At 35.2% G+C, this 27,998-nt stretch overlaps 4 protein-coding genes and 1 non-coding gene across 8 annotated transcripts; 1 reads left to right on the top strand and 4 right to left on the bottom strand.

Moving 5' to 3' along the window:
• Positions 1-7,674: 7,674 nt before the first annotated feature.
• TRNAL-CAA lies at positions 7,675-7,758 on the bottom strand. The gene has a single exon. It is a non-coding gene; the product is annotated as a tRNA-Leu (tRNA).
• Positions 7,759-8,595: 837 nt separating this feature from the next.
• LOC108991397 lies at positions 8,596-12,073 on the bottom strand. 3 transcript variants are annotated; one of them, XM_018965635.2, is made up of 8 exons: positions 11,760-12,073; positions 11,506-11,598; positions 11,299-11,377; positions 11,098-11,176; positions 10,715-10,754; positions 10,485-10,619; positions 9,973-10,110; positions 8,596-9,158 (listed from the first exon to the last, which is right to left on the bottom strand). In XM_018965635.2, the coding sequence occupies exons 1-8, from the start codon at positions 11,996-11,998 to the stop codon at positions 8,894-8,896; spliced, it is 1,068 nt and encodes a 355-aa protein (XP_018821180.1). In that variant the 5' UTR covers positions 11,999-12,073; the 3' UTR covers positions 8,596-8,893. The 3 variants fall into 3 exon arrangements, with proteins under 3 accessions (XP_018821180.1, XP_018821179.1, XP_018821181.1); XM_018965634.2 differs by having other exon boundaries at positions 8,612-9,158; positions 11,491-11,598; XM_018965636.2 differs by lacking the exon at positions 9,973-10,110 and having other exon boundaries at positions 8,612-9,158; positions 11,491-11,598; positions 11,760-12,067.
• A 1,642-nt stretch (positions 12,074-13,715) lies between these two features.
• On the top strand, positions 13,716-15,770 carry LOC108991315 (TLC domain-containing protein 5-like). Of its 2 annotated transcripts, none has more exons than XM_018965498.2 (5): positions 13,716-14,310; positions 14,536-14,610; positions 14,815-14,934; positions 15,292-15,387; positions 15,491-15,770. In XM_018965498.2, the coding sequence occupies exons 1-5, from the start codon at positions 14,092-14,094 to the stop codon at positions 15,620-15,622; spliced, it is 642 nt and encodes a 213-aa protein (XP_018821043.1). In that variant the 5' UTR covers positions 13,716-14,091; the 3' UTR covers positions 15,623-15,770. The 2 variants fall into 2 exon arrangements, with proteins under 2 accessions (XP_018821043.1, XP_018821042.1); XM_018965497.2 differs by having other exon boundaries at positions 13,720-14,310; positions 14,470-14,610.
• Positions 15,771-15,964: 194 nt separating this feature from the next.
• Positions 15,965-19,966, bottom strand: LOC108991392 (26S proteasome regulatory subunit 10B homolog A-like). The gene is made up of 10 exons (XM_018965630.2): positions 19,705-19,966; positions 19,000-19,119; positions 18,329-18,465; positions 18,048-18,209; positions 17,840-17,926; positions 17,651-17,737; positions 17,425-17,562; positions 16,704-16,895; positions 16,525-16,623; positions 15,965-16,397 (listed from the first exon to the last, which is right to left on the bottom strand). Exons 1-10 carry the CDS (start codon positions 19,802-19,804, stop codon positions 16,317-16,319), a joined length of 1,203 nt encoding a protein of 400 aa, XP_018821175.1. The 5' UTR covers positions 19,805-19,966; the 3' UTR covers positions 15,965-16,316.
• A 1,910-nt stretch (positions 19,967-21,876) lies between these two features.
• On the bottom strand, positions 21,877-27,531 carry LOC108991390. The gene is made up of 7 exons (XM_018965629.2): positions 26,924-27,531; positions 26,686-26,828; positions 25,861-26,132; positions 24,823-24,977; positions 23,926-24,188; positions 22,729-22,791; positions 21,877-22,445 (listed from the first exon to the last, which is right to left on the bottom strand). Exons 1-7 carry the CDS (start codon positions 27,225-27,227, stop codon positions 22,125-22,127), a joined length of 1,521 nt encoding a protein of 506 aa, XP_018821174.1. The 5' UTR covers positions 27,228-27,531; the 3' UTR covers positions 21,877-22,124.
• Between the last annotated feature and the right edge of the window lie 467 nt (positions 27,532-27,998).

Below are 27,998 nucleotides of genomic sequence, written 5' to 3'. Positions count from 1 at the left end.
TTCAAAACAGTCCTAAATGAGCAAAAATACAAAATAAAAAATAAACCGTAAAGCACAAAAAAACTAAAATAAAAAAAATTAACAAACACAACATGTGACAGGCTGGAAGGAAGAAACTTTATCATTTCTTAACTTGGCGGAGGTCCAGATTCCAGAACCTAGAAAAAAAAAGGGCAAAAACAGAACAAAAAACCAAAGGCACTCGTGGAGGGAAGAAAGCCATCAATGAACAACCAGAGGTCTCGATTCCAGAACCCATAACAAAAAACAAAAAGAAAAGAAAAGAACCAAACAAAAAGATAGCGAATATTGGAGTGAAAGTATAAAAAAAAAAAAAAATTACACAGAATCACAAAAAAAAAAAAAAAATACCACCTATTTCTTCATCTACATCCAAACACAACATACAAGAAAAACAAAAAAAATGAAACAATAGAAAACGAAAGCAAAAAAGAAATTTGCAGATCAACCAAAAAGTAAAAAAAAAATAAAAATTAAAACCACTCAGATCTGGATACCATGGGGGAGAGAGAGAGAGGGGTTATGGCTTCTATTGAGGGGAAAATCACAATCAGCTTAAAGAGGAGTAGTGGTGGTTAGGAGTTTCATCTACCGGTGCTGGAAGAGGTGGTGCTGAAAAGGGGATGGCCTCAAGGTGGCTGAGCAGTATATATTTGGAGGAGGGTTACGGTGGTTTTCGACTCTGGGTTCTGCGTGTGGCTTTGGCTTGGGAGGTGTTGCCATGGTTGTGGAGAGAGAGAGAGAGAGAGAGAGAGAGAGAGAGAGGGGCTCTGTTTAGAGCAAATATGATACACTTTCCCGTAAGATTGAGAGAGAAAGAGGTCAGTTTCTAGAGGATCAGACGGATAGAATTCACTATCCGTGTGTTTTCTCTGTATGAAACCGAACGGTGGATGCGGCCACAATTTGTGTTTTGTCAATTGGAGTGGACGACCAGGATGTGATTTTGGAGTGGTGACGCGGATTGTGATGGAACCTAAACACAACTCAATTATCTCAATTCATTATTACAATTTTTTTAAATTCCAACACAAAATATAATAAACAATTTAATTTTTTCAAGTTTCAAAATATTAATAATATTAAAAAATAATATTTTAACAATATTTTATCATCTCAACTCAACTCATTTCAATATTAAAACGCAGCCTTAATGTGTTCTCCACACATGAGAGCCAAAAGGGGCACTACCATGTATTAAAAAAATAAAGTTTTGTAAGTCATTTTTACTCAACAAAAGTTTGTGCACTAGGAAAAGCATTTGGATAAAGATAGCAAGTAGATTATGTGTTAGAAGTAGGCAACGGAATGCCACCGAACACAATTAATGAAATCATAAAAATTTCGAATGGGATGCTTGTTCCTTATGATGATAACAACACTTCCTTAGATCATTTAATAGAAAATGTTTTCCACAATTTTGAAGAATATTCAACAAATATTTCAACTATGATGAATCGGGTCATATTAACACCGAAGAACGGTTCTGTTGATGAAATAAATGCATTGTTAATTCATAGGTTCCCAAGTGAAGTTCAGCGATATTACAGTTTTGATGAGACAATAGATGCATCTGAACAATCAGTTATGGAAGATTTCTTGAATACTCTAACTCCAAATGAAATTCTGCCTAATGAATTATTACTCAAGAAAAATTGTCTCATCATGCTGCTTAGAAACATTGATCCTTTAGAAGGGCTATGCAATAGAACCCGTTTAATTTTTCGGACTTTTGATCGAAATATCATAGATGCCGAAATTGTAGTTGGATACCATATCGGAAAAATGGTGTTCATTCCAATGATACAATTCTTACCAAATGTTGATGAAAATAGTGGTTTTCCATTTAAACAAGCTCAATTCCCTATAAGATTAAGTTTCGCAATGATTATAAATAAGTCACATGGGCAGACATTGGATTATGTTATGATTTATTTACCTCAACCAATTTTTTCACATGGTCAATTATATATGGTTTTATCAAGAGCAAAGACATCATCTACAGCGAGGATTCTAATAAGACCAGTGTCCACTGAACAACGTGAAAATAACTGCACAAAAAATATTGTGTTTACGAAATTACTAACATTATCATGTTCAAATTAATGTTATACATGTAACTAGATTTAATTGTATAGTTCCGATTTACTGTCTATTATAATATTAATCTCTATATGATTAATATTCAATCATTTAATTAAATGTCTTCGTCAATTGTTTTGGTATGTCAAAAATTTAGATTAATACTTGTTATACTTATGCATATGAAATTTTTGTATCTAAAATGGGGAAAAAATGCAGACAGTGTATATATCAATAAAGGATATCACTCCAAATACAAGAAACTGAAAAATTAAGATGATCGTTGAGAAGAAGTCACCCAAACGAATAAGCCAATGCACAACTGTGAAGTACCAAAATATGACATTATTTGATGAAGATGTATAATATTTGTTAGCATATATTACGTTTCAAATTTTTAATATTCTTTGTAATTGGAGGTTCTTAAATTCTATCATATTATATAAAAATATTAATAATGCTGCATTTATTTATTTATCTTTTTACAACATATTTTGTTTAAAAGAAATAAAAAATACAAAAATTATTAAAAAAAATATTTTAGTTAAATAATTCTCATAATTTTATATAAAATATAATACACTATTAATCACAATTATTTTTATTGTTATTCCAAGGGAATCGAGTGCAGGCAGCAATGTTTGGAACTGATATTGACCACAGGGAATAGACTTTAAATATTTTTCAGTCATATTATATTAGCAATGCACATGTCAAACCAGTAGATCCAAAGTACAAAATTGGAGAATATCAATATCAATGGATCCTGAACTCAAGAACAATAATAGAAGATGTTCTACAAAATGAAGAGCAAATAGAGACAACAAAATATGACCGTCCTATTCAAGGAAGTAGAGGCCTACAAAGAGACGATTGCAGAAATAGGTAATTAAATTTTAATTTTATTATAAATCATTTATCAATAAATTAACATTTCTATTTGAATATTTAGATATTTTAGCTGTTGCAATCAAAATTAAGCCAGCTAAATAGGTAACGACAGAATTTGGACCAACAATAATCCAAGAGATATATGTTATTGATGAAAGGTAAAAAATTCTTATAACTTCTCATTTCTTTTAAAATTGAACTCCAATATTAATTTTGAAAATTCTATTAATTCTTTTAATTATTTCAATTTTGTGGCTTGAACCCCATATGTTTGACTATATGGGGTCAATTTGTCCAAGACAAATGTCAGAAAATATCAAAACTTTTTGAAGATAAACCAATAATACTTGGAACAAAAATATATGTTAGATCAAAAAACGATATTTATAATAATTAAGCAACTTAGTTATTTTCTCGTATTGTATATGTTAGCATTAATATTGATCTCAATTTCAACAAAGGATTGTCTCTGTCATCACGTCCGTCAAGTACCTTTACAATTAATCTTCTTCTTCCCGAGGCAGCTACAATGAAGAAATGATAATTCTAAAAAATTAAAGATTACATATTAATACATTTATATTAGAGTTAATTATGCGATTTATGTAATTTATCTACATATTTCATTTCCTTATATTATTCTTCATTTCTAAATTTTAAGGGCAGATAATAATCATTTGATAATTAAGAGTATCATTGCAAGAAACTTGACATACCCATCTGCCCCTCTATCATCTGTTGGTATTCGAGAAATTGTGAAGAATTGCGATATTGCAGAGTTGATGAAGGGTTTGCAACCCATGGAGGTAAATATTATTTTATTAGTAATAAATTAAAATATTTACACAAACATTCATCTTAAAATTTGATTATGATTTAATGTAGAAACTAAAATTCTGGATAGAGACGAAGATAAATGTGATTGACTTGGACCAAGTATTTTATTACATGTCATGTATTGGCTGTAATAAAGAAACTGGATATAAGTATAATGAAAGTTTCGTTTGTATATATTACAAAAGCCAAAGGGTCTGCAAACCACGGTATGTATCTTATAATTTTATTTTACAATTGATATCTAATTTAATTTTGAATTTCACAATATTCAAATTTAAAATAATATATTCAATACATTTAAAGTGCTAGGGCATATGTTGAACTGGATGATAATACTGGAAAGATAGCTGTTATTATGTTTGGTGAAGTAGCAGAAGAGGCATTTGGTTGTTCAGCAGTTGAGCTGATGGAACATTCTGGAGAGGTATCTTTTAAAATTTTTATTCAAAAGTTGAGTTTGGTTATAATGAGTTAATTAAAAACGAAATTGGGTTTTAATTAATTATGTAAAACTATTCAAAATTTTTTTTTTGTAGGAAGATCAATCATATATAAAAAGCATTGAGGATAAATTATCAACAAAAACATGGAAGATTCAAGTTTATGCAGATCTAGAGAAATTGAAAGAGAAAAAACATAAGCATTATAATGTCATCTCTATTGAGGAAATGCAAGATGAGAAAAATGCTGGAACGTCATCCTAGAATCAAAATTATATCAAATAACTTTCATAAGACTATGAACGACGTTTATTTATAAGACCATATTATAGCTTCAATTAATGCTCTTCTTTGGCTTGTGATGTTAATTTATATGACATAAACATTATATCGTTATTTAATTAAGCCAAAAAATTATGTCCTTATTAATAAAAAATTAATTCATAAAAAAAATAAACATAAACTAAGCAAACGTGCATTGCACGTTGCTTTTACCTAGTGTGTATATATTTATATATATATATATATATATATATGTATTTATGGTTTTAACAGAGTTACGCACGAAAGGGTGGACTATTTTAGAAAAAATTGACGAAATGTCGAAAATTTTAAATTGGACATATAAACTCTAGATATATAGAATTGATGCCAATATTATGGAGTCAATGTGATTTTAGAGTTATGAAGGATCAAGATTTATGAAAATATAGGTTAATTTCGAAATTCAGGTGTTTGATTAATTACGAAGTACGTGTTAAGTTAGAAATTTACGCTAATTACATGTATTTTATAGGTAATTAGTTGCGTCCCGAAAATATTGGATCAACACTACGAGGTAGGTAGCATGATCATACCTTACACGTATGTACAATAAACTGCTTGTCTTTTATAAAAATATTATACATGTATGCCCTTCATTGGAGGCATTTTTTTACATACCCAAGACATGATAAAATTATGAAAATTCATGATTTTACATAAAAAATTATGCTTTAAATTATTTATGAAAACTCATGATTTTATGAATTGAGATATGCATCAAAAGATTTATGAAAGGTCATGATTTTATATGGGAGTTATGCATGAAAATAATTTATTAAAAGCCATGCATGATTTTATGTGAAGATTTATGCATCAAAATATTTATGAAAAATCATGATTTTATGTGAGGAAATAGGTATCATGACATTTATGAAAGAATGCGATTTCATTTGAAATCTATGATATGATATGCAGGTATGCATGTGATTTCTTTTAAAATCTATGAAATGACAAGTATGTAACTATGATTATGATAAGATATGTAACGGCCTATGTTATGATATGAAGACGGTACCTATGTTATGGGCATATTGCATTGCCAGGTCATGCATGCTGGTAATGCATCCAGTATGTCTTCCTTATGTATAGATTCCACAAACCGCGGCCATGGACAGAATCATAATCTACTTAGATTCGCTAATCCTAACTCACTGGGGTCAACAGTGGGTATCGGCTTTTGATAAGTGAAAAATAAGTTTATGTTCATGTTATTTACGTATGTATTTACTACTATTTATGATTATGCATGTTTTTCAAGAAATCTTATGTTTATTATGTTTACTGTATGATGTATTGTTTATTGAGTATTCGACTCATTTTTATATATTTTTATGCTTTTAAACCACCTCAAGTGATGACATTTATGAGGATGAGATTACAGAACATGACTTGACCCAGGGAGGCGAGGCATGGGCTTAAATAATTTATGTCGTGTTCATTTTATGATTTAAGGTATAAATAAATTATTTTGATAAACACATGAAAATTTAGTATTTTTTTTTAAATAAGTACTTCCGTAGACTTTATTTTAGATTTTAAGTATTTAATAAAGTTTGTTTTATTTATGGAATCTTTCGTATCTGGCGCATCATTAAAAAAATAAATTTTTAGTCAAGTTTAGTAGCATACTGACTTCTCAAAAATTCTAAAATGTCTTTATCGAAGAACGAGGAGTTACAATGCACAAAAAAGCAACAATCAATTACTCTATATGTTGTATATATGATCAAACAAGAGAAGGCTATGATAATCATGTATTGTGGCAACAAACGAGCCATATCAATGGCAAAGCATTTTGTTTATCACAGCAGCACCAGACACATTGCATGAATAAAAACCATTCCATTAGAGAGAAGCAAATTAAAATTTTCACCAAGGTATTGCCAACTCAGGGAAGCTTAGTCATAGTCTCATGCTTACTCATATGAAATCATAAAATCACATGCCTAATCTAAAACCAAGAATAGAAAATCAAAACATTATCTAGATTAAGCAAAACCAAAGGACAAAGCAATAAAATACCACTCTCTTGCTCCTAAATGTTTACAAAAATCAAAGGACCCATTTACAAAAATTAGAAAATTGAAACTCTAAATTCATCCTTAAAATTAGTTCAAAAATCAAAACCCTAATCTGGATTAAGCAAAACATCCAAACAACAATTACAACAAGCTAAAATCTATGTTAAAAATCTCTGGGCAAAACACACAGAGAGGGAGAGAGAGAGTTTCATTTACCCTAGCTAGTCGATACAGAAAACAACAAGCAAGTGCAGCGGCAATGGTGATGAATAGCGACGCGATGGAGGAAGTGCAATGTCCTCATGGGAGACCAAATTCCTGAAAATCATCACATGATCAAAGGTTTTGGGAGGGAGAAATAGGGAACCTTCACTCGACCAGAGAGAGAGAGAGAGAAGGAAGAAATAGAGAACAGAGGGAGAAAATCATACATTTGCCATTGCTAGATCCGTCGAGAGTTGCTATTGTTTCGTCTAGAGCTATTGAGAGAGAGAGCTACACATGTTTTACTCGAGAGAAAGGGTTATGTCGAGTGTTAAGGGAGGAGAGAGAAGAGGAAGGTTAAGTTTTCTTTTGGAAAATAATCTCGTTGGAGAGAGAGAGGGGGGGTAATAAAATATAATTTCAAGAGTGAACAATCCGTCTGCAAAGATGTAATAGTATTGTTTATAGCAACCCAAATATTTACATATGCATAATCTAATATAGTAAATTTATTGGTCTAGATAGCTAAATATGTGTTTATATTTGCATATAAATATACCAATACCTATGCTCTAAGTTTACATAAATAGGAATTTTGTCCAGATGGATCACAGGAATCTAGAGAAAAATATGATAACAATCACATATCCCATGCCTTATATGTGACGATACAAGTTTCTCAGGCCCATATACCCACGATGCAATAAGGCATAATTAAAGACCAAATCACATCTAGTCTTGGTCCATATATAGCCTGCCATTACTCCTAAAAAAACAAAAGCTTTCCCACCATATCTCTCCTAGCCAGGGGCTGGTCCCAAGATAAAAGATAGTGGAAAAATAATAAACAAACTTGTCAGAAGTGGGATTTGAACCCACGCCCTCTCACGAGGACCAGAACTTGAGTCTGGCGCCTTAGACCACTCGGCCATCCTGACGCTTGATGGCAAGTTATGAGATTTCAAATTATAAACTTAATTATTGTAGCCATGTAATCTTAAAATTAATGGCGGACGAAACGTCACGAGGCCAGTAAATGGTAGCAATCTTCGTAAAACCTATAGCTTTAAGATATCTTTTAATAGGCCGGAACTAGCGTAGTAAGTAAATACATATAATTCAACTCAGTCTGATGCTACATTTAATAAATAACTTTTGCAATTCTCTTTTTTGGCCAAGCAAAATTGGCAAATGTTCATCGATCCCACGATTAGTCGGAACGCTGTTCCAGACACCAGGTGCAAATAAAAAAAATGTTCATCAATCTGTGTGTGTCTGCCTCATCCCATACAATGCCATTGCTTAATAACCCTCGCTGATGGAAAGCATTAGGCTATGTTTGGATTGCAAACATACCTCAGCACTTTTCAAATATTCTCGTACTATTAAAAATACTCTACATGCCAAACAACTTAAAATACTCTCAATGAGACCCACAAACCCACTTCAATCTCTACTCATAACTATTCACAAACATTATATAATATTTATTACTATTATATATAAATAAAAATAAAATCACTGTAATATTTATCACTATTATATATAAATAAAAAATAAAATCATTATAATATTTATCACTATTATATATAAATTAAAAATAAAATCATTATAATATTTATCATTATTATATATAAAAATAAAATAAAATCACTATAATATTTATTAATATTAAAAAATCACTATAATATTTATTACTAAAAATAAAATCACCATAATATTTATGGGACTCACATTTTTCAACTACCTATCCAAAAGTCAATAACTCAATATACTTCACACATCCAAACAATTTAAAATACTTTTAATGGGACCCACAAACTCACTACAATATTTATTTATAACTATTCACAAACATTCTCAACACTTCACAAGTATTCTCAGTCATTCTCAACTACCAAGTTCAGTACAGTTGTGCGTGTCATTTTCTTTTCATTGCTGAAGATTTATCCCTTCTGGTTGAGTTACGAATAGAACGTTGAAGTTCTCATCCCCATAGATGTCACCACTGTCCCTGCTGTGATATGCATAATTATGCAACACTTTCAGCAGATGCATCATCATGCATCAGTGTCATAATGCCTCCTCTATATGATTGATAATGCTTTGCAGACCTGACCTATAGCTAGGATGTAGAAGCCTCACGCCTAGTTCCTTCTTCATACGAGCATTGGAAACTCGCTTCTCGCCCCTTCGACCACCCTTCCCAATTAATGACTCTGATCGGGAGGCGGATTGCTTGATCCGCCCAGGCCACTTCTTCTCGATCAAGTCACTTGCATATGCAAATACTTCTTCTCGAGGGGCTGGATCATCATCGACAATATTGTAAACTCTCCTGAAAATGAAAATCAATGGCAATATATAAGGAAAATGTTTCCTAATGCAAGTATATTAAACAGGGTTGAAAGCATTACAAACATACAATAGAACAAGAAATTTCATGTGCGAAAGGGGTTCAAAGAAATAAACGGGAAACAAAAGCTGAATCAGTCATTACAGAACAAATTTAATGCCACCTGACAATTAGAACTCCATAATTACTCAAAGTTTCTGGCCCTGCCCCCATGCAATTTAAGTACATGTGCATCAAAGCATGTCTGTCGAGCTCCAAATTAGATAAAAAGTTCTAATCGTAGAGTCATAGACTGCCCAATTAGAAACTAACTCTGGAGTTCCGACACACTAAGAAACTGTCTCCATAAAAATATATGCAACTTGCTAGAAAATGTGTATAAGAATATGTGCAACATATGCCGCGTAAATGCTGGTTTTTTAAAAACAGATGGCTAAAAGAGTAACATTGAGCATTTCTTTAAACTAAAGGTGCCAAAGCTTTTATTAAGAAAAGCGCTAGGGGTGCAACCCAATTATACGAGGAAGAAGAACAAGAATTCAAAAAAACTGCAAAAGATGAGAATACATCCAACATTCATGAAATATGGCTTTGCATATTGAAGGCCTTTAAATTGGGATTCCAGATTCTGATTGGCTGAACATTTCCATTTCCTGTTAACAATGATGGAGATTGTTTACCAATATCTTAAATATCTAAAATTTTATTACATTTGTTGCTCTAGCAATCTCTTACAATGGTAATAGCTTATGAAAAAATAGGACTGAGTTTAGGAAGGCTGATGATTGGAACCTACCTGCGGGAAGGCAAGTGAATGCTGGCTGTAAGTGCCTGGGAGATGTCCTCAACATGGATTCTAGATGTAAATTTCCTGTATACTCTCATTTTCTGGCCTTCTGACAACACTCTGTTCTTAAGTATTGTATCAACGGCACTGTAAGGGAAAATATTTTACCACAATACCTACCTTTAGCATGGAAAGTTTAAGCCAAAGCTTAAATTCATAGAGCCATGCACATCAATATGCTAACAAGAAATACATCAAATTTCGGTCAATATAAATTATGATTAAACTTTTATGATGACATTCAAAATCAGAGTGGTAATGTTTCAGGGTGGATTTCTGTTTTACCCATAAAAAAATACATTTCAGGGTGGATTTTAATTATAACAAAGGTTATAGCATGAAATGTACCAGCTAAAACTCATGGGTAGTTATATCCCAGTTAGAAGCTAACATGTGAGTGTTAAGTAACTAAAGACTCAGAATGAAGGCAGCAAATTTGGTCATATTTATAAGATCACAACCTTCTACCAGGGCCATAGATACCTCCAAGCCGAAATATTTGTGTCGAGAGCTCAAGATCATTACCAAGACTTAGCCATCTCTTCTCAGCAATCAATCTTAAGTTAGCCAACTCACTTGCAGAGCTAGTAGGATAACTGTCACAGGATAATGCATGTGTTTAGGGAGATTTGACATCAGTGTAGGCAAGAGTTTGCATGCTTAAGAAGTTAGTTTAGACGCGTTTGCTTACTCCTCATCTACCCATGCACCACCACAATCTCCATATACACCTGCCAAGCGAGAGGTTTCTTCAGAGTCAATGATCACATTCAGGAGCTGTTTGGGAAATTGAAAACAGTTGGATCCAGGGATGAAAGAGCAGAAGTTCCAAAGAATAATATTTTCATTTTTGTAATGAATTGATGTTCAGAAATGTCCCAAGTAGCACATATGTTGCAAAATCTTTAAAGAAGATTTCAATGCTAGAGCTCTTGTATTAATACAGAGATTTATAGACAACAGAAACCATAAGTCCATAGAACAAATAATGTCATATCCATGACCCTATATCTACGTCAATGACATAACAACGATGAAAACGTTGACTCATTAGCAATATGAATAGGAACATACTAGTTGATGACAAGTAACAAAGCCATTGAAGGTTCCCATCCATTAGCGAACTCCTCAAAAGTTCTTGGTGCTGAAGCACCTATAAAATTGATGGGAAAACAAATTGGCCGAAATTAATCATAGAGAAAGATTATCACAAAATAGATAATCTATTCAGCAAATTCTTTTAACAGAAAATTGGAAAATATAGTTTTAGCATACCGGGTCACCAATACCCACTACAGGAGGGATTGAGACAACAACGTGAGTATGATATTTCATTATCTCCAGGGTGCTCGGTCTGGGATTTAAACAAGAATAAAAAGATATTAAATAGGAGCCGAGATAAGCAAAACGTAATTTAGAAAAAGTATATACATTGATACCAAAATTAGTGGTACAAGAGAGCTTTACAATAGAATCACTAACTCTCGCTCATTTGCATTGAAAAGGTACATATCAAAGCCCATCTCTCCAAGCTCATTCTTCTTCAAAATGCTTGTACAAGTCCCGGAGACAACCCTAAATTGTTCAACAATCCAATGTGTTAACTCTTTTCAAAACAATTTCACGAAAGTATGCATTGTAAATTTTAAAATCAAACCCTAGAGAGAGAGAGAGAGAGGGGTTAATTATGGCAGAGGAAGCTAATGGTGGAGAGAAACCAGGGCGCAATGGTTTACCATCCTTGGTTCTTGAGCTCTTGAGCAAAGAACTGTGCTACGAAACCCATTCCCAGAAAGAACATCCGGTTCCGATATGTCGGCCCCGAAGTATCGGTGTCGGAACGTAAACCGCCAGCAGCTGCGACATAGGGCCAATACGGTGACGTTTGGGATCTCGGAAGGCCAGGATTTTGCGGAACATGGCCGAATCTAAGCGTAGATACCGGGAATCGGCCCGGTACGTGGCATATATCCATCGCCAGAATTGTCGATTACGTGAAGAAAATATCGATTCGCATGTTAGTCTGCCCAGCAGGTTGAGGGATCAAGCCGCCCCAACTGCCGACTGTGCCGCCTTTCAAGTGTCATGGGCCCGGGCCTCCTCAAATGTTGGCCCAAGATTGACATTTCCGGGCTTCGGCCGTAGACATGCTCCTTTCAAATCTTCTGGTGGACTGCAAATAAGTGGAGGGCCCAGAACTTTAGAAACTATTACCCAACAGTCTCGAGAAATTCTAGTTTTCCTTTGTAAAATATTTCTAATCACTCAAAGCAAACAATAGTTTGTTAAAGAAAAACCCTACTTGCAAAACCATATTTTGACACACCAAGATATGAAAGATATAGAGACATGTAACGTCAAATAATAAATAATTTTTTTTTTAATAACTAATCAAGATTCTGCAATAAATAATGTATCGATACAATAAGACCTGGTTTGTTTTCAAGACTAAAACTCAAAATTTTAAAAACTTTAAAAACCTCTCATCTTATTATTATAATTTTTTCAAATTCTCACACAAAATAAAATAAATAATTTAATTTTTTCAAATTCTAAAATAAAAATAATATTCTAACAATATTTTATTCAACTTTTTAACTTTCATCTCATTTCATTTCTGAAAACAAATAAGGCCTAAATTTACAAGTAGCATAAGTCTCTACGTTAAGATTCTCAAACCACCAACGCCTTCTTTGTAAAATGTTTATAATCTCTAACTTCACAAATGACTTATCCTTCATTGAGCAAGTCAAACTCTCAACTTACGAGTTTGAATTTTTTTTTTTTATTTTAACGTGTCTCTCCCTTTGCTATGCTTTTAAATTTCTCATGTAGTCCAACTATCATGTCTTACTTAATAGCTTCCTAATTTTCTTCCACAAAAGTTCTTAATTATTCTCATTATTAAGAAGTTCTCATTTTTAAATACATAACTCCCTTTGCTATGTAATATTCTCATCATATTACAAAATGATAGATCATTACAACCGTCTATATAAATTTATAGTAGAACGAAAGTACTACATATCTATACTCCAAAAACTACCTAATAATTAACTAGTCTTCCTTTTTTTTTTTCTCTATTATTTAAAAGTAGGTAAAAATTAAACACACACATATACCATATTCATATCCCATTGTTTAAATTTAGCCTAATAAATGGGGAACATATTATAGCTAGGCTACTATATATATATATATATATATATATATATATATATATTAATGCTACGCACTCTCTTATTCAAGGTATTGATTAAGATGAATTATTTCTGTTAGCCATAATAGTTCTCCAAAAAAGATCGATGTGGGACTTTGTTCATCTTTCCTCAACTGTCTAGTCTGCCAATAAATGAATGACACAACGTCTCTACAAAAAACTAGAGCCACAAAATTAGAGAGCATGCATTGAATACCCAGCTTGCACCACAGCTGTACGTACCACATATTAGGAGAAAGAATTAAAGACATACAGACCACTAGGGCGAGAGGATGTTAACTTTGAGGCCGGCTCGGCCAGTACTATTCCTCTTGATCCCTCCTAGCTGGAAATGATCCAGCTTATGCATGTTAACATTTTGATTAATTAGTCATAAGCACGTGAAATAGACAGCTAGCTTATATTATTCATGCGTAGTACTGGCGATGTTTTTCCCAATAGACTAGTTTTTGGTCCTTTTTCAGTTGGGGAGTTTGAGAAGTGCACGAAATAAAGGACTCAATATGATTTTAATTCATCATCTTGAGTATATCAAATCTCATCATCATGTTGGGTCTAAACAGTTTAGAATCAATACAACCAACTTCCACACCTAACCCATTTCCACCTGTATTTTACAACACAATAAATGTTGCCTACAACTTGATGCATGGCAGAAACTTTTTCTATCTGGGGAGGAAGAAACGGCCGGTCTGCTTTTGTTATTCATCAAGAAGAAGGATTCATAAACCCTACATGATCATCATGGCTACTTGAAACCAGATTGATTTCTCTGTCTCGTTTCCGGCCGGTAGATTTTGGGCTGACCATCTTCACTTGAAGGCTCAAATCTGCGAAGAAATATATAAATGGAAGCCTATATTATCAATGTAATAGTGCTTGGAGTCATTTCATGGACAACAGCTTTTCTGCTAGTAAGGAGGATATTCCCCAAGCGCTCGTTTGATTTCTGCAACCGGGCTGTTTCTACGATTCATGCAACTTTAGCTGTAATATTAACCTTTCTCTCCGTTCAAGATTGGGGGTGCCCAGTTTGTCCTTTGGCTGCAAAATCTTCCCCAAAGCAGGTATCTGACACTAGATCATGGGGTTGCTTTATCTAAAATCTATTTGAACTAATTTTCGTATAGCTCCGTCTGGACTCTGAAACAATATAGTATTTGTTAATTCCAATGACTGCTTTGGTTTAACTCCCTATTTGATGGTGGATTTTGAACACTGAGCAGATGCAAGCTCTAGCAGTGAGCCTCTCTTATATGATCTATGATTTAATATGTTGCCTCTTTGAAAAGCGAGTCAGCCTCGACAATTCCATCCACCATCTGGTCAGCATCGTTGGAATTGGCGCAGGCCTTGCCTATGAGAAGGTATTGCCTATTTTGGTGTAATCCTTTTGCAACTACAGTATTTCTCAGTCATTTAGGTTTCAAATTAATTGCAAACTCAAAACCAGAACTTCTTGGAGCATACTCTTCACTAAATTGAAAGACTAAAGCCATATCATTGCTTTGCGAAAACTTTTCCTGGGCTATGCTTTTCCAAGTAAAGTCACCATCACTTTTTCTATGCAGTGTGGATCAGAATTGGTAGCTGCATTATGGGTAACTGAAGTCTCCAGCCCTTTCCTCCACCTGAGGGAGCTCCTCAAAGAACTTGGATTCAGGGACACCGACCTTAATTTGGCAGTCGATGTGAGTTCAAAATTCAAATTGCTAATAGAACATTTTCCACTTTCATGAGTACAATACAAATGTTCTTAAGGGTGATTTTGGGTTCTTTTATGCCATTTCCAAGTTATGGGGGCTGTAAAATTCAGATGAAATCTCCAAATATATACGACCCTAATCAGTGCTGGTTTTGAACTCCATCAACAAATGCCACAGCCCAAGTCCTCTACCCTCTGAGTCCAACCCCTCTGAATCTAAGAAATTAGTAATTTTGAATGAACTATATCAATACCATCGAGCTATGATGATCTAAAGAACAAAAGAAAGACAGGGGGACTGTAATTCATAGTCATTATCAGTACTAAAGTGGGATTTTTGCAGATTTTGTTTGCAGTGATATTTACATTAGGCAGGATGGTTTGTGGGCCTTATATCACTTACGTGACTGTATCTGCTAGCAATCCTTTTGTCATAAAGGTATGAAATTTACAGTAGAGTAGAGGATATAATTAAATTGTGAAGATGCTTATATGTTGGGGTTGTAATTTTGACTAGTTTTCTCCTTCACAACGATGTTCAGGCAATGGCATTGGGCCTGCAGCTGGTTAGTGCCTTCTGGTTCTACAAAATCGTCAGGATGGTGACACACAAATTGACCAAGCGGACAGCATCTAAAAACGTCTCCTCAAAACTATTCACACCAAAAATTTGAAACTCGGTCAAAGTCACGACATTTTGTAAAATAATTGATGTATTTTTCAGATCAGTTTTTTTAATGACATACCCTGTAAAATACCGGCATCTGCTTTCAACAGTTATAAACTAGTTATAATTGCGACTACACCTATTTTATCTGTGCATATATAGCAATTTTATTTTATTTCTAGAAAAAAAAAAACAATTTTATTTTAATTTTTTATGGTCATCAGCATGGCAGTTTTATAATCGAACTCAAAACTTACGTATAACTCAATGGTCTTAACGACTTAAAGTTTAGATAAAAAATAAAATAAAATTGTAAGAGATTATTTCAATTCGTCCATAACCTGATCATTTCTGCATGATATCCGAACGTAAAATAGAGCCATCATAGACACTCCAATTCCACAATGTACGTAGTTGATGGGGATAACAAGGAAATTCTAGTTTGATTAGGTCGTACCGTGGTACTACGTGTAGGACTATGTTGACAGTAACACGAATTTGGCAAAACACAACTACATTAGAACACTCTTCCTTTCAAGCCCAATTGGATTAGCTTACTGATATCCACGTTTCGAAGATTGGGAACATTTTTTTTTTTAATGGAATCTCTAGGTATTAGATAGGGATCACCTTTCAGGCGGATGGAATAAAAGATGCACTGCCCAAATATCCTTGGCTCTGAAAATGAAACAACTGAATGGCTAGTGTTTCCCAAAATTAGCACTGGCACTGTAGTGGGCGCTAGATTCGAGTTTCTTTGCTTCGTTCAGCTTCCGCACAGCCTGGGAAAATAAATAGAGGGAAGCAGGAAATCAAAACAATATAAAGTAATCCACAAACATTAGTGACCAGGGAGAAAAAGATTCCTCATCCAGATCATTAAACACCGCAAGAGGGGGGGGTGTCTACCTTCATGAAGTCTTCGTGTTTAACATAATCACGTTCTGCACGGATCGCTGACATGCCAGCTTCCGTGCAAACATTTCGAAGATCAGCCCCATTAAAACCCTAGTACAATTTGAAACAAAAGACTAGATTAGGAAGCATAAGTATTTAGCTGAAAAAAAGCACAAGTCAACATGACTCACCTCTGCGAGCTTTACAACAGCTTCATAGTCGATTTCACCATGTTTGGCAATTCTGGCAGCATGAATCTTAAGGATTTCCATTCTTGATTGCTCATTCGGCAATGGAATCTCTATTTTTCTGTCCAGTCGCCCTGGTCGAAGAAGTGCAGGATCGAGAACATCAAGACGGTTTGTTGCCATTATAATTTTGACCTATAACAAATATGAACAGACACTTGTATGTTATTCAGCTTACAAAAATAACATGCCCGAATGATCGGTTATAAAACCAGAGAGAGATACAGTTAAGACCAAAGAGTTGGGCAGGAAACAGGTGGACGGACTCTTGAGAACAAAGTATAAAAACTAACAAAAATTATATATATAATCATTTTTATGTACTTTTTATATACTTTATTGATGTGATTAGTTACGTCATTTTTTTTAATATAAAATAATTATTTTGACTAATCACATCAATAAAGTGTATAAAAAATACGTAAAAATGATTATATGTAACAGAACTCAAAAACTAATAAGCTGAAAAAGGGTGTTACCCAGTAGAATATAGGAAGTGTACTACTTTATCAAAAAAAGAATACAGGAACTATACGAGAGATCCACCTAACTACGAAAAGGGAGAAATGCAAATCTTCCCTAGATATGTATTGCCAGATCTGATAAGTTCGTTTGTGTGAGCACCTTTATTAATATCCTAAACTGGGTCATAAACGAGACATACCTTCCCAAACTGATCAAATCCATCAAGCTGATTAAGTAACTCCACCAGTGTTCTTTGAATCTCACGGTCAGCACTTGTTCCCCTACTGAAACGGCGCCCACCAATGGCATCAATCTCATCCATAAAAATGATGCAGGGCTTCAAAAACAAAGTAGCATAGATAAGTCATTTACAAATGAAGATATAATATACTGGAAAAAGATATGCCGGTATATAATGCTCCAACCTGGTGATCACGAGCATACCCAAACATTTCGCGTATCAACCGTGCAGTTTCCCCAATGTATTTATCGACTATAGCACTTGAAACAACCTATATTCACATGAAAGTGAATACAAAAAAGTTAGTAATATATCATTAGGAAAGATCCCAAATTTGATTTATGAAAAAGCATTGCAAGTGTAGCAAACTCACCTTTAAGAAGTTTGCATCTACGTTACTTGCAATAGCTCTAGCTAACAGCGTCTTGCCAGTACCAGGAGGTCCATAAAGAAGGACACCCTGAAAGAGGAAAAGGAACAGAAGCCTATTCATCAAAATTCCATTCATCTAGGCCTATAGATCATTGCCTAACCGCAGTTTTATAAAGAAAATGCAAATTTACACGCGCACACACACTAACCTTAGGAGGTTTGATGCCAACTCTAAGGAAGAGCTCCGGATTCATTAGAGGTAGCTCAATAGATTCTCTCAATTCTCTGATCTGATCAGATAAGCCACCAACAGCAGAGTAGCTAACATTACCGGGATCTTCATGCAGCATTTTATAAACAACCGGATCAACCTGCCAACTCAAACAAACAACACTTATGAACAAAGAGTTCTACAAGATCACCACTAGATGGTCAAACCAGCAAACAGCAATGCCATCCACCAAAGAATTGTCCTGCCATGGTAACTTACTTCACGTGGAAGAGCCCTCATGATAGTGAGTGTTTTCATTTCAAGAGCCACTCTCGTTCCTGCAATCAGTTTTTCCTTATCCACTTTACTGCGACAGCCAACCACATACCTGCGGCCACGACTTGCCTTGACAATCACTGGAATAATACAATCAATCAAATTCAACAATTACTAACCTGCTCCAAAGAACATCCCAGCCCAAGAAGTACCGGAATCAGAAAGATGAGGGAGAAAAAGCCAATTCAGAAAGCAAAAAATAATGCATACAGATTCTTTTTATACATATAATGCATACAGAATTATCAAAATCAAATAAATTCTGCTTCTGTAAGTAAAGAGGGACAGCATAGTGCAAATGCACAAGTCAAGGAAAATATCATATATTCAAATACGTGAGGAAAAGGATCCTAACAGGTGCTCACGAGTGCATTGTCTAGTCAAATTCATTACAAAGCATCTCGTAGAACGGGATAAAATGCACGACTAATAATATATCATTTTCCATATATTAATACGCAGCTGCTACACATGTCAAATCTCAGTAAGTGAGAACAGAACCAAAATGGGAGTAGAGTGAAGGATGAAAATGCATGTATAAATAAGGCCAGACAGCTAATATCAAATGCAAACTTCAATGCAGGTAGAACATAAAAGTCAGAGAGAGAAGTTACAGTGTTCATTGTCGAGAGGCCTGATAACTTCTCCAATGATCTGCCCAACACTTTGAAGTGACTTCAAGTCATCTTCTGTTTTGTTGAACACTTTCTTCAAAGCCCCCAACTTCTGTCTCACTGAAAATTCACCATTCAACAATGTTAACACTGTCAAACTATTAGCAGAAAAGGTAAGCTCTAAACTACATTAATGGTTATATACATTCTACAAAATAGGCCAAAAATAAAATAAAATTTTGAAATGTGAACAAAAATGCAAGCCACGTAACATAGGTAATGATTCAGAAAAAGGTTCAAATTTGATTATGATACGTTCCTTCTTATTTTTCCCCCCAAGTGTCAAGGAGAAACTCGAATTAAATACGACTTGTAAGATTTGAAATAATGTTAAGTTCAAATTAAATCTCACTTACAACTTCCATCGTATTCCTTCTAAACATAGTATCTGCGCTCAATTGCTTGAAATCATATATCCTTGAATTTATGAAATGAAACAATATCGCTCAAATTCAACGCACTTCGACAATGACCAACACGGAACAGCGTAAAGCCCCAAGGACAATTACTTCCACGAAAAACATTGGAAGCAAAAGGAAGCGGTGACCGTAGCGGATATTTAGATGGAAAAATGCATCACCGAAATGATTCGAAGATTGAAGGGTATCGTATTAGGATACGGAAAATATGGGGTAAGAGACTGACCGATTCGAACTGTGACTTCGAGTTCCTTGTGAAAGGGGAGTTTCTTGCGGTACCTCGCCACGGCATTACGACGCCTTGTAGCCTCTTCGACGTCGCTCATCGTTGTGCTCGCAATGCCAAATTCTGGAAACGAATTGTCTTGGCTGCGTTTTATCGGAGAGCTTAACTTGAGAAAGAAGCAGCCTCTATACGCTTTTGGGTCGCAGTAAAGAATCCACTGTAATGAGCCCCTTGTAGTCTGACTGTTTCGAGGTAGTCAACCTCCAAGAACCAAGAACTAGAAAGAGAAAGGAGAGAAGAATTCAAGAAGAGAGAGAGAGGATTGGAGGGAAATTTGTAACTGATTTTCAGAGTTGGCCTCTGCCCAACACGTGGTTACCCTTTTATAGAATTGAATTAAAACGCACCGTGTTGCTTCTACAACAACTAATATCCCTAGCTTCCCACGACAGCATTTCACTAATCACTCACTTATTCAAACGACGCCGTGTTCCTTATACACTTCCTGACTAATACAACAATGCAAAAGGACTATGTATCACTAACATTTCAACTAATAAAACTAACGAATCTTCCTTCCCCTTCCATTTCTACTTCTGCTTCCCACTGCTTCCAGCTTCCAGCTCTTACATGGTCATGGCATCCACTCCCAGCCTATATTGCGTCGATTCCCCAGATTACCATTTTACCCTTAATGCTCCTTATTCTGCAATTTGTTGTTTTAAATCGCTAACATAGTTCCTCTAACTTGCACCGCTATCACGCAGATCGACTAGGCTTGTGCATATGACTCGACAAACCGAGTTGCTCGAGTGACTCGACCCAGCATTTGCCAGGTTGTTAAATGCTCGGTTCACCAACTCGATAAATGACGGCTTTGGATTTCAAGCGTTAAACCAACCGACTTTCTTACCTTCAAACTTCAGTTCTCTCAAAACCCTAGTTACAAATCAACCCCTCCCCTCCCCTCCCCTACCCTACCCTACCCTACCTTAAATTGCTTTCATCCCAAAATGGCTATAACTGAGCATAATCTATAATGGACATCACATAAATAACATTGAGTGGGTTTCTCTTCCTCTGCTTCGAGTAGAGAGAGTATGTGCCTCACAAGAGTTGTAGAGCATTGCAGCAATAAAAACCTTCAAATTCAATGGAAGACTCAAACAACGAGTCTAAAAGAGGTGGCGAAAGAGCTGGAAACGCATCGACAAATGAGTTGTCACCACAAGAGCAGGATGGGTTCATGCCAATTGCAAATGTGAACTAGATCATGAAGAAGGCACTGCCGGTAAACGCAAAGATCTCAAAGGATGCCAAGGAGACAATGCAAGAGTGCATTTGGTTGGTTGATAGATAGAATTGGAGTGGTTGTGAAAAATGAAAGACTTTTTTGGTTGGGAGAGAAATCTGGCCAGAACGCTTGGGTCTACAAATGAAGGTGAACGATCCAAAGCAGAGAAGAACATGTTCGACTCGATTTGAAAGTTACGGTTGGGTTGGTGGGGCCTTTCCCTGCGGTCGGGTCGGTCCCAAATCTGGTTTGGGCGAGTTGTTGTACAAGCCTAGTTCCAACTACGACTAATGAAATAATTTTTATATATCATCCTCACACATTACACACTAATTTATCATTTTTATCATTCTATTTAAAGATATATTTACACATCAATATATATATTTAAATAAGACGACAAAAATAATAAATTACTTGTTAGTTTGTAGCGCAGGAGATGATAAATAATTTTTTTTTTCTAAATAGTGTTACTCTAATTTTAATTATATTAACGTATATATAAATAAAATTAGTTACATTATGATAAAATAAAAATATCAGATCATCTATACTCCCAAAAACTAATTCTCTCACGTGAATGGCCAAAACATGGTCGTTTGGATGGGCCATATCACGCCATGTTAAATTCTGATCAACTGACTATTATCTAAAAAAATTTCTTATCAACTGACTGTATGGGAAGGTGGGTAAGTGCCGCTTTTATAGTATTACAAAGAAAAATTAATTATAGACACTAATTTCCTGAACTCAGGCTCACAAAGACTATTACTAGAACAATCTGCGAATCAAAGTATCACGAAAGCTAGGAGAATACAGATAATTTAAAAATAAGGAAAAAAGGGATGAAACATTCTGCTCAACACAACAAATGGTTGTTTTTTTTTGGGTAAGATAATATGATTTATAGTAAAAAAAGAGAAATACAAAAGGAACAATCTTCCCAAAGTAAAAGTAGTAGATGTAGAGAGAGAGAGAAAAAAAAAAAAAGAAGCGAAAAATGGTATGCCATGATATGCTTCAAAGTTCAAACACACTATAAACAAATACAGGAAAATGACAGCTGAATCGCAGCACACCATAGCTATATATAAATCTTCCAACATAAACTTTCGGACTTGTTACATTAGTCGCGGCGGAGGCAATTATACAATCGATGATCGATCCAAGTGCCAAAAAGAATCAAGATTCGAGAATTAGTGTGGCTCTTTGCTTTCTGAAGAACTTCATTAAAAACCAGAGCAATTCTATGTGACATGTGGTGTTCCAGAAACCTTTCCTTCACCCTCCCATATCCCTTCTTACCCATAGTTAGCCTCCTTTCTACATGTGTGGCCAATTTAAGAATATTAACTGCAAGAGGCGTCACACCTTCTTTCCCAACAGGATGCAACAAACCTGTTGTCCCATTCACCACAATCTCCATGGTGCCTCCTGCCGCTGTGCCCTGATGATAACCAGTAACATAAACGACAGCGTTAGAAGGAACATCTTTTTTATAAGCAACCGAATGATGTTAATAGGAGGACCATATACGACCAACAAATCTAAACATGCGCACGCGCCCACACCCACACCCACACACACATACATACAAACATACAACAAACTGCAATTGTCAAAAGATAGTATTCATCCAGAATCAAAAGATAGTATTCCTCCAGCAGTACATTTGTCAGTTATCTTATAAGAAATCTTAAGAGAATTCACATGTGTAATGATGGACTTACCAATACAGGCAGCTGGAAGGCCATTGCTTCAATGGTTATCCTGCCAAAGCACTCTCCCCGGGCCTACACGTGAATTGAACAAGTTCAAAACCTTGGAGTAGAGTACAAAATGAACAATAATGGCACGTAGATTCTGTGAAAAAAATTATATGAAAGAACACTATAACTGAAATAAGGAGGAATGTATTTTGTAACAGGTGGTGATATTCAAAGTGCAGCTTAATAAATATGACGCATGCCAACCTAGATTTTTTTATTTCTTTTTTGGCTAGGAAGAAGCCAACCAAGATAACCACAGCATCAAATAGTGTACAAAATAGTCACATTCCCACACATTCACCTTCATTAGCATTTTTTATCATCTTATCGTGTTTCACTCACTTGACAAAGGAGTGTCCTCTCTATGAAGAATTAAGTGTATGCATGTAATCAAAGTTAGAGGTTGGACCCCACCAAGTTTTGCATGTTTCCAGGTGTCGTTTTTCACTGCAAGGCAGAAATGACTGCCTGATTTCCTTCCAACATCCCCTTCTTTAATTCTGGAGCAGCAAACCATTCCTAAGAAGAGGTACACTGCCCACCCAATAATTTTACTTTTTACACAGCAAACAATAATAATATGAACACCATGAACAACTACAGGCGCTATATCTGGAAGTGCAAAGGAGTTCAGCATGAAAAAGCTGCAAAGAGGTTTATGCCATCTTTATAAATGTCAATCTCTCACTCTGCCTATCAAAAAAAATCTCTCACTCTGATGCCTAGACCAAAAATCTTACTTTCAAGTGTCTGAACCAGCTGATGGAAATTAGTTCCAAAATGGGTGCATCTAACTCACTGCAGATCTCAAGAAATGCTCCAAAGGAAACTGTAATAGATACTAGAGAGTCCATGTTTCTTTCCTTTCTTTTCTTCTTCTTTGTATTCTTCCATTCCTTTTTCTCTTTTTATATTGCTGATTTGAGGACTATGAGATCATACTTAGGAGGTAGAGCACGATACATCATGTGCCAGGGATGACACTGATATATACACAACTCACTAACCTACCTGCAATTTACCCATGATTAACCCTCAATCCCTTAATTATGGGCTTACCCCCAGTTACAAACATTAACAGCAGCAAGAGTAAGTTATAGACAGAAATATAAAGACTGATTCCAAAGCAAATAGACATTTTATAGTTTCAGAAAGTACCTGAGAATTCTGAACAAGAACATCAATGGAAGCCAGATAAGGAGTGACTGTCAGGGTTTTGTTGACAATGTGAACATGATCCTGAATCTTTTTCTCCTGTACAAAGTTCCGCAGTTCTGTCTCATACTTCATCTGAGCATTCATATCACTTCCCACTATTACTGCATGCATGGGCGGCACCTGCACTTTCTTCTCTTTGATTAATTGCAGACTTTCATGGAAGGAACGGAGAAATAGATCCTGACCTTTCCCACGTGAAACACCTGTTACATAATTCATGTCGCTTAGAAAATATGCAATTTATAAAATACTATCACAAATGGATCTAACCTAGGACACTGTACAGAAAAAAAAAAACTAACTTGGCAACATAATGAGACAAATTAATTGTTATATATTAGAAACATAATGAAAATATGCAAAATTCATTCATGCCTTGGAAGACGGGGAAATATGATACCTATTTGGAAAGTAAGGCTGATCTCTTTGCAACAGAATAATGTTCAGCAAGCATAATAAGAAATCAGAAATTACTGCTCTAATTTAGAACTGAGAAGCATGCATAAGGAGGTTCATGTACCACCGAAAATGAGAATCAAGAATGTTCTTAAAAGAAACATTAGTTCTTGGGAGAGGCACATCATCAATTAGAGCTTCATTGCCTGCCTCAAGCAGATATTACATATGCATGGGGGGAATATGCAGAAGTATGGGTTACAAGTTCAATGCAAAATGTCAAACTAGTAAAAGATGGAAAAGACCCTTATTTAACTATCATGTAACCATGCCTTTAGCAGAATCTTTTGCAGTTGAACACAAGTGAGTTAACAACACTACTTTTCATCAATCTAAGTGACCCAAGCAAAATGCTTTATCTAATCAACAAGGAGAGCATACTGTTTATGATGGCAAAGACTAAATCCTCAGTCCGCACTCCAATAGATTCCCGGACATGCTCACGAAGAATTCTCCTGGCTACACTATCTTCAGCAACTTCCATTAGGTCCTTGCTATTTCCAAGGTGCACGACATAGGTTTTAGGCATTTTGATCCTGTAAAGCATAGAAGGGGAATAACACCAGATAAGGTCACAGAAAGAAAGCATATGAAAGTATATCTCATTTCTACCAATATAATCAAGTTTACATTGAATAGTTAGCAAAAAGAGAACATTGATTGTAAATTACATACTCCATCAATGAAAACCTATGTACTTGGGCTGTGCCTTTTGAGTTGTATTTTAATGAAATCTTCAATTACTTATAAAAAAAATAGCGCAAGTACTTCTACAGTTCTCTGGCACTTAAATATTATAGAAGTTAAACTTAAAGGATACATTTTTTCTGCCAGTGAAAATAGAGCTGGGATATTGCCAACAATTTCAATACCATGGGGAAATCATTCAAACATAAACAGTGCAAGTATTTTTTATGTGCCAAGAGAGCTGTTTCATTCTCATATAAAATATGACTAATGGAAATGGCAAGTGAAGATTGACCTGAAGATTCTCTGCACTCAAATTAGAAGTGATTGATTGCTATGTTTTCATCAAATTCACTTCATAGGTCATACTTTTTTTTTTTTATAAGTACTTCATAGGTCATACTTTTTACTTCCTACAGTAACTCCAAAACCTTTACTAGGTAATCCAAGGGATTCCTAGCGTGAAATTGAACCCAGGAGGAGGTTTGGATAGTGAGCTGAGTTGAGATGAGAGTTGAATAAAATATTGTTAGAATCTAATTTTTTAATATTATTTTTGTTTGAAAGTTTAGGAAAATTGTAATGATTAGATGAGATGAGTTGAGATCAAATCATTATCCAAACAAAGTTTATAGTTTATCCTGAGTTTTCCCTTTGCCAACTAGGTTACACCCGATATACACAAGTTTTTATTAGTAGAGCAATATATACTAATTGATGATAGTAACATACCCTAAACGCTCTCGAGTGCGGTTCTTCCAGTATTCCGCTGTTGTATGTGAATCAATCATTGCACCTACAACAAAAGGGAGGTGCTTAACATACTCCACTTTGAAATAATGCCCTCTCATTTCATGAATCCACCACAAAACCTTTGGAAGAACATGAGGAACTTTTTCCTTGAGAACAGCATCTAGCCATTTCCCAGCAACAGCAGTATTTAAAACGACCAAATCAGCTTTAAGAGCTGTATCAATAGCCTTTTGACTTCTTGCAGATAAGACCTAACAGTTTTGAAGAATTATCAATTAGAAGGCTGATATTTTAGAGGCACAACAAATGACAGTTTCTCTTTCCAAATTAGCAGAAATAACCCAGCAAATATGCAAGCGACATTAAAAAAACAAAGAAACAAAGAAAAGAGTAAGGAGTAGTGCATGAATTTGATTTAAAAAATGCCACTAACAAGCATACTTTCCATATAAACAATCTGATATTTAATGCAAGACAGAAGCTCATACTAGATTAATTACACAGCTTCTATCCCTCATTCAACACAACTGATCATGAACAAAATCAAGTCTTTAGTCCTGACAGCTTCCAGCAAATTAACCGATGCTAGAATACCCCCAGAGTTTCTATTCTTTAAAGTCGGATAATAGAACCATGACATTAACTGCTAAGAATGGCATGTCGCATATTCTTTGGACATAGCCCCAAGGAAAGACATCAAGTAAACTGGGTCATAAATAAACCAAAGCTCTGCAATTCGCTATATCTTTAGGACATAAAAAGGGAAAGATATTTAAGCAAACTGACTGTATGCTAGATAGAGACCTGCACCCCGCGGTCCAACATCTTGTGCTCCAAACTGTAAACGACATCTTCCGGTTCTGCTGGTTTCTGGTTCGTAATCCAAACCACCTCCGAACCCACACCCCTCAACAGAAATGCAAGCTCCATTAATAACAAAGGCCCACCTGTACAGAATTTTTTTTTTAAATGTTTAAAATTTTCCTAAATAGTTCCTTTTTTTCCCAAGGACCAAACTGGAAAGTAACAAGGCAAAGAGTACCAGAAAGAGAGAGCTCGTGTGAAACCAAGAGCACAAGCTTCGAATTCATGAAATCGAGAGGATTCGGTGTTGCGCTACCGACTAGAGCGGCTGAGAAAATCTGAGTGCTCGTATCTTTTTCTTCTCCAAAATCGTCCGTAATACTATTAATACTGCAACTAATACTAGTAGTACTGGTGATGCAAGAATCGAACGACGTTCTCATGAAGAAAACCGTTGCAGTGGAAAGTGAAAACAGTGCCAGAATCATCAGCGGCCACCGCTTTTTCTGAATCGCCAACGCCCAAGCGCCCTGCTTCCTCATTCTTGTAACTATCTTGCTGCTGAGGATTTTCGCATTCTAGGGTTTCCGATTCCAATCCAGTGCGATGACTCAAACAGCTATACGAAACGTGAATGGTTCACCACTCAGTGCACTCACTGGGCAACAACATTGTCTCAGGGAATTTGGACCTTAGGTCACCTAGAGCTCGGTCGAGTCTAGGGCGTCCAAAGGACCAAATCCAGTGTAGGGATCTCCATCGTTTTGGGAGGAAGCGAATGGAGGGTCTGTCCGAGAAATTCTATCCGCAATCTTGAATGCCGTGTGCAGTCTATGAAGGTAAAAGGAAGAAGAAGTATTTTAAGGAGGATATTATTATAATTTTAAATTTTTTTAAACGAATGGACTTGAAAGTTTCTATACGTAGGATTCGTTTGGATCTCAAAATAATATCAATTCATCTCAACTTATCATTACAATTTTTTCAAATCTCAATACAAAATATAATAAACAATTCAACTTTTTTAAATTTTAAAATAATAATAATATTAAAAAATAATATTCTAACAATATTTTATCATCTCAACTCAACTCATTTCAACATCCAAACACAATCGTAGACTACTCGAATCTGCCCTTTGCACGTGAAAGAAGAGAGTGATTAGTTTCGTGGGTTTGGAATTTACAAGTTGGGCTTTGAAGAAATTCAAAATGGGCTTAAGTTGGGCCTAGAAATCACGCAAAGTTTCTGAGTGTCAATTACCCTGCCCTACCCTGCCCAATTTTGGGTTTAATTTATACGCTAGTACTGGA

This window comes from Juglans regia, chromosome 11, assembly GCF_001411555.2.
Source record: "Juglans regia cultivar Chandler chromosome 11, Walnut 2.0, whole genome shotgun sequence".
NCBI lineage: Eukaryota > Viridiplantae > Streptophyta > Magnoliopsida > Fagales > Juglandaceae > Juglans > Juglans regia.
Note: the sequence above shows the minus strand (reverse complement) of the source record. Positions and strands in the feature narration are given on the sequence as shown.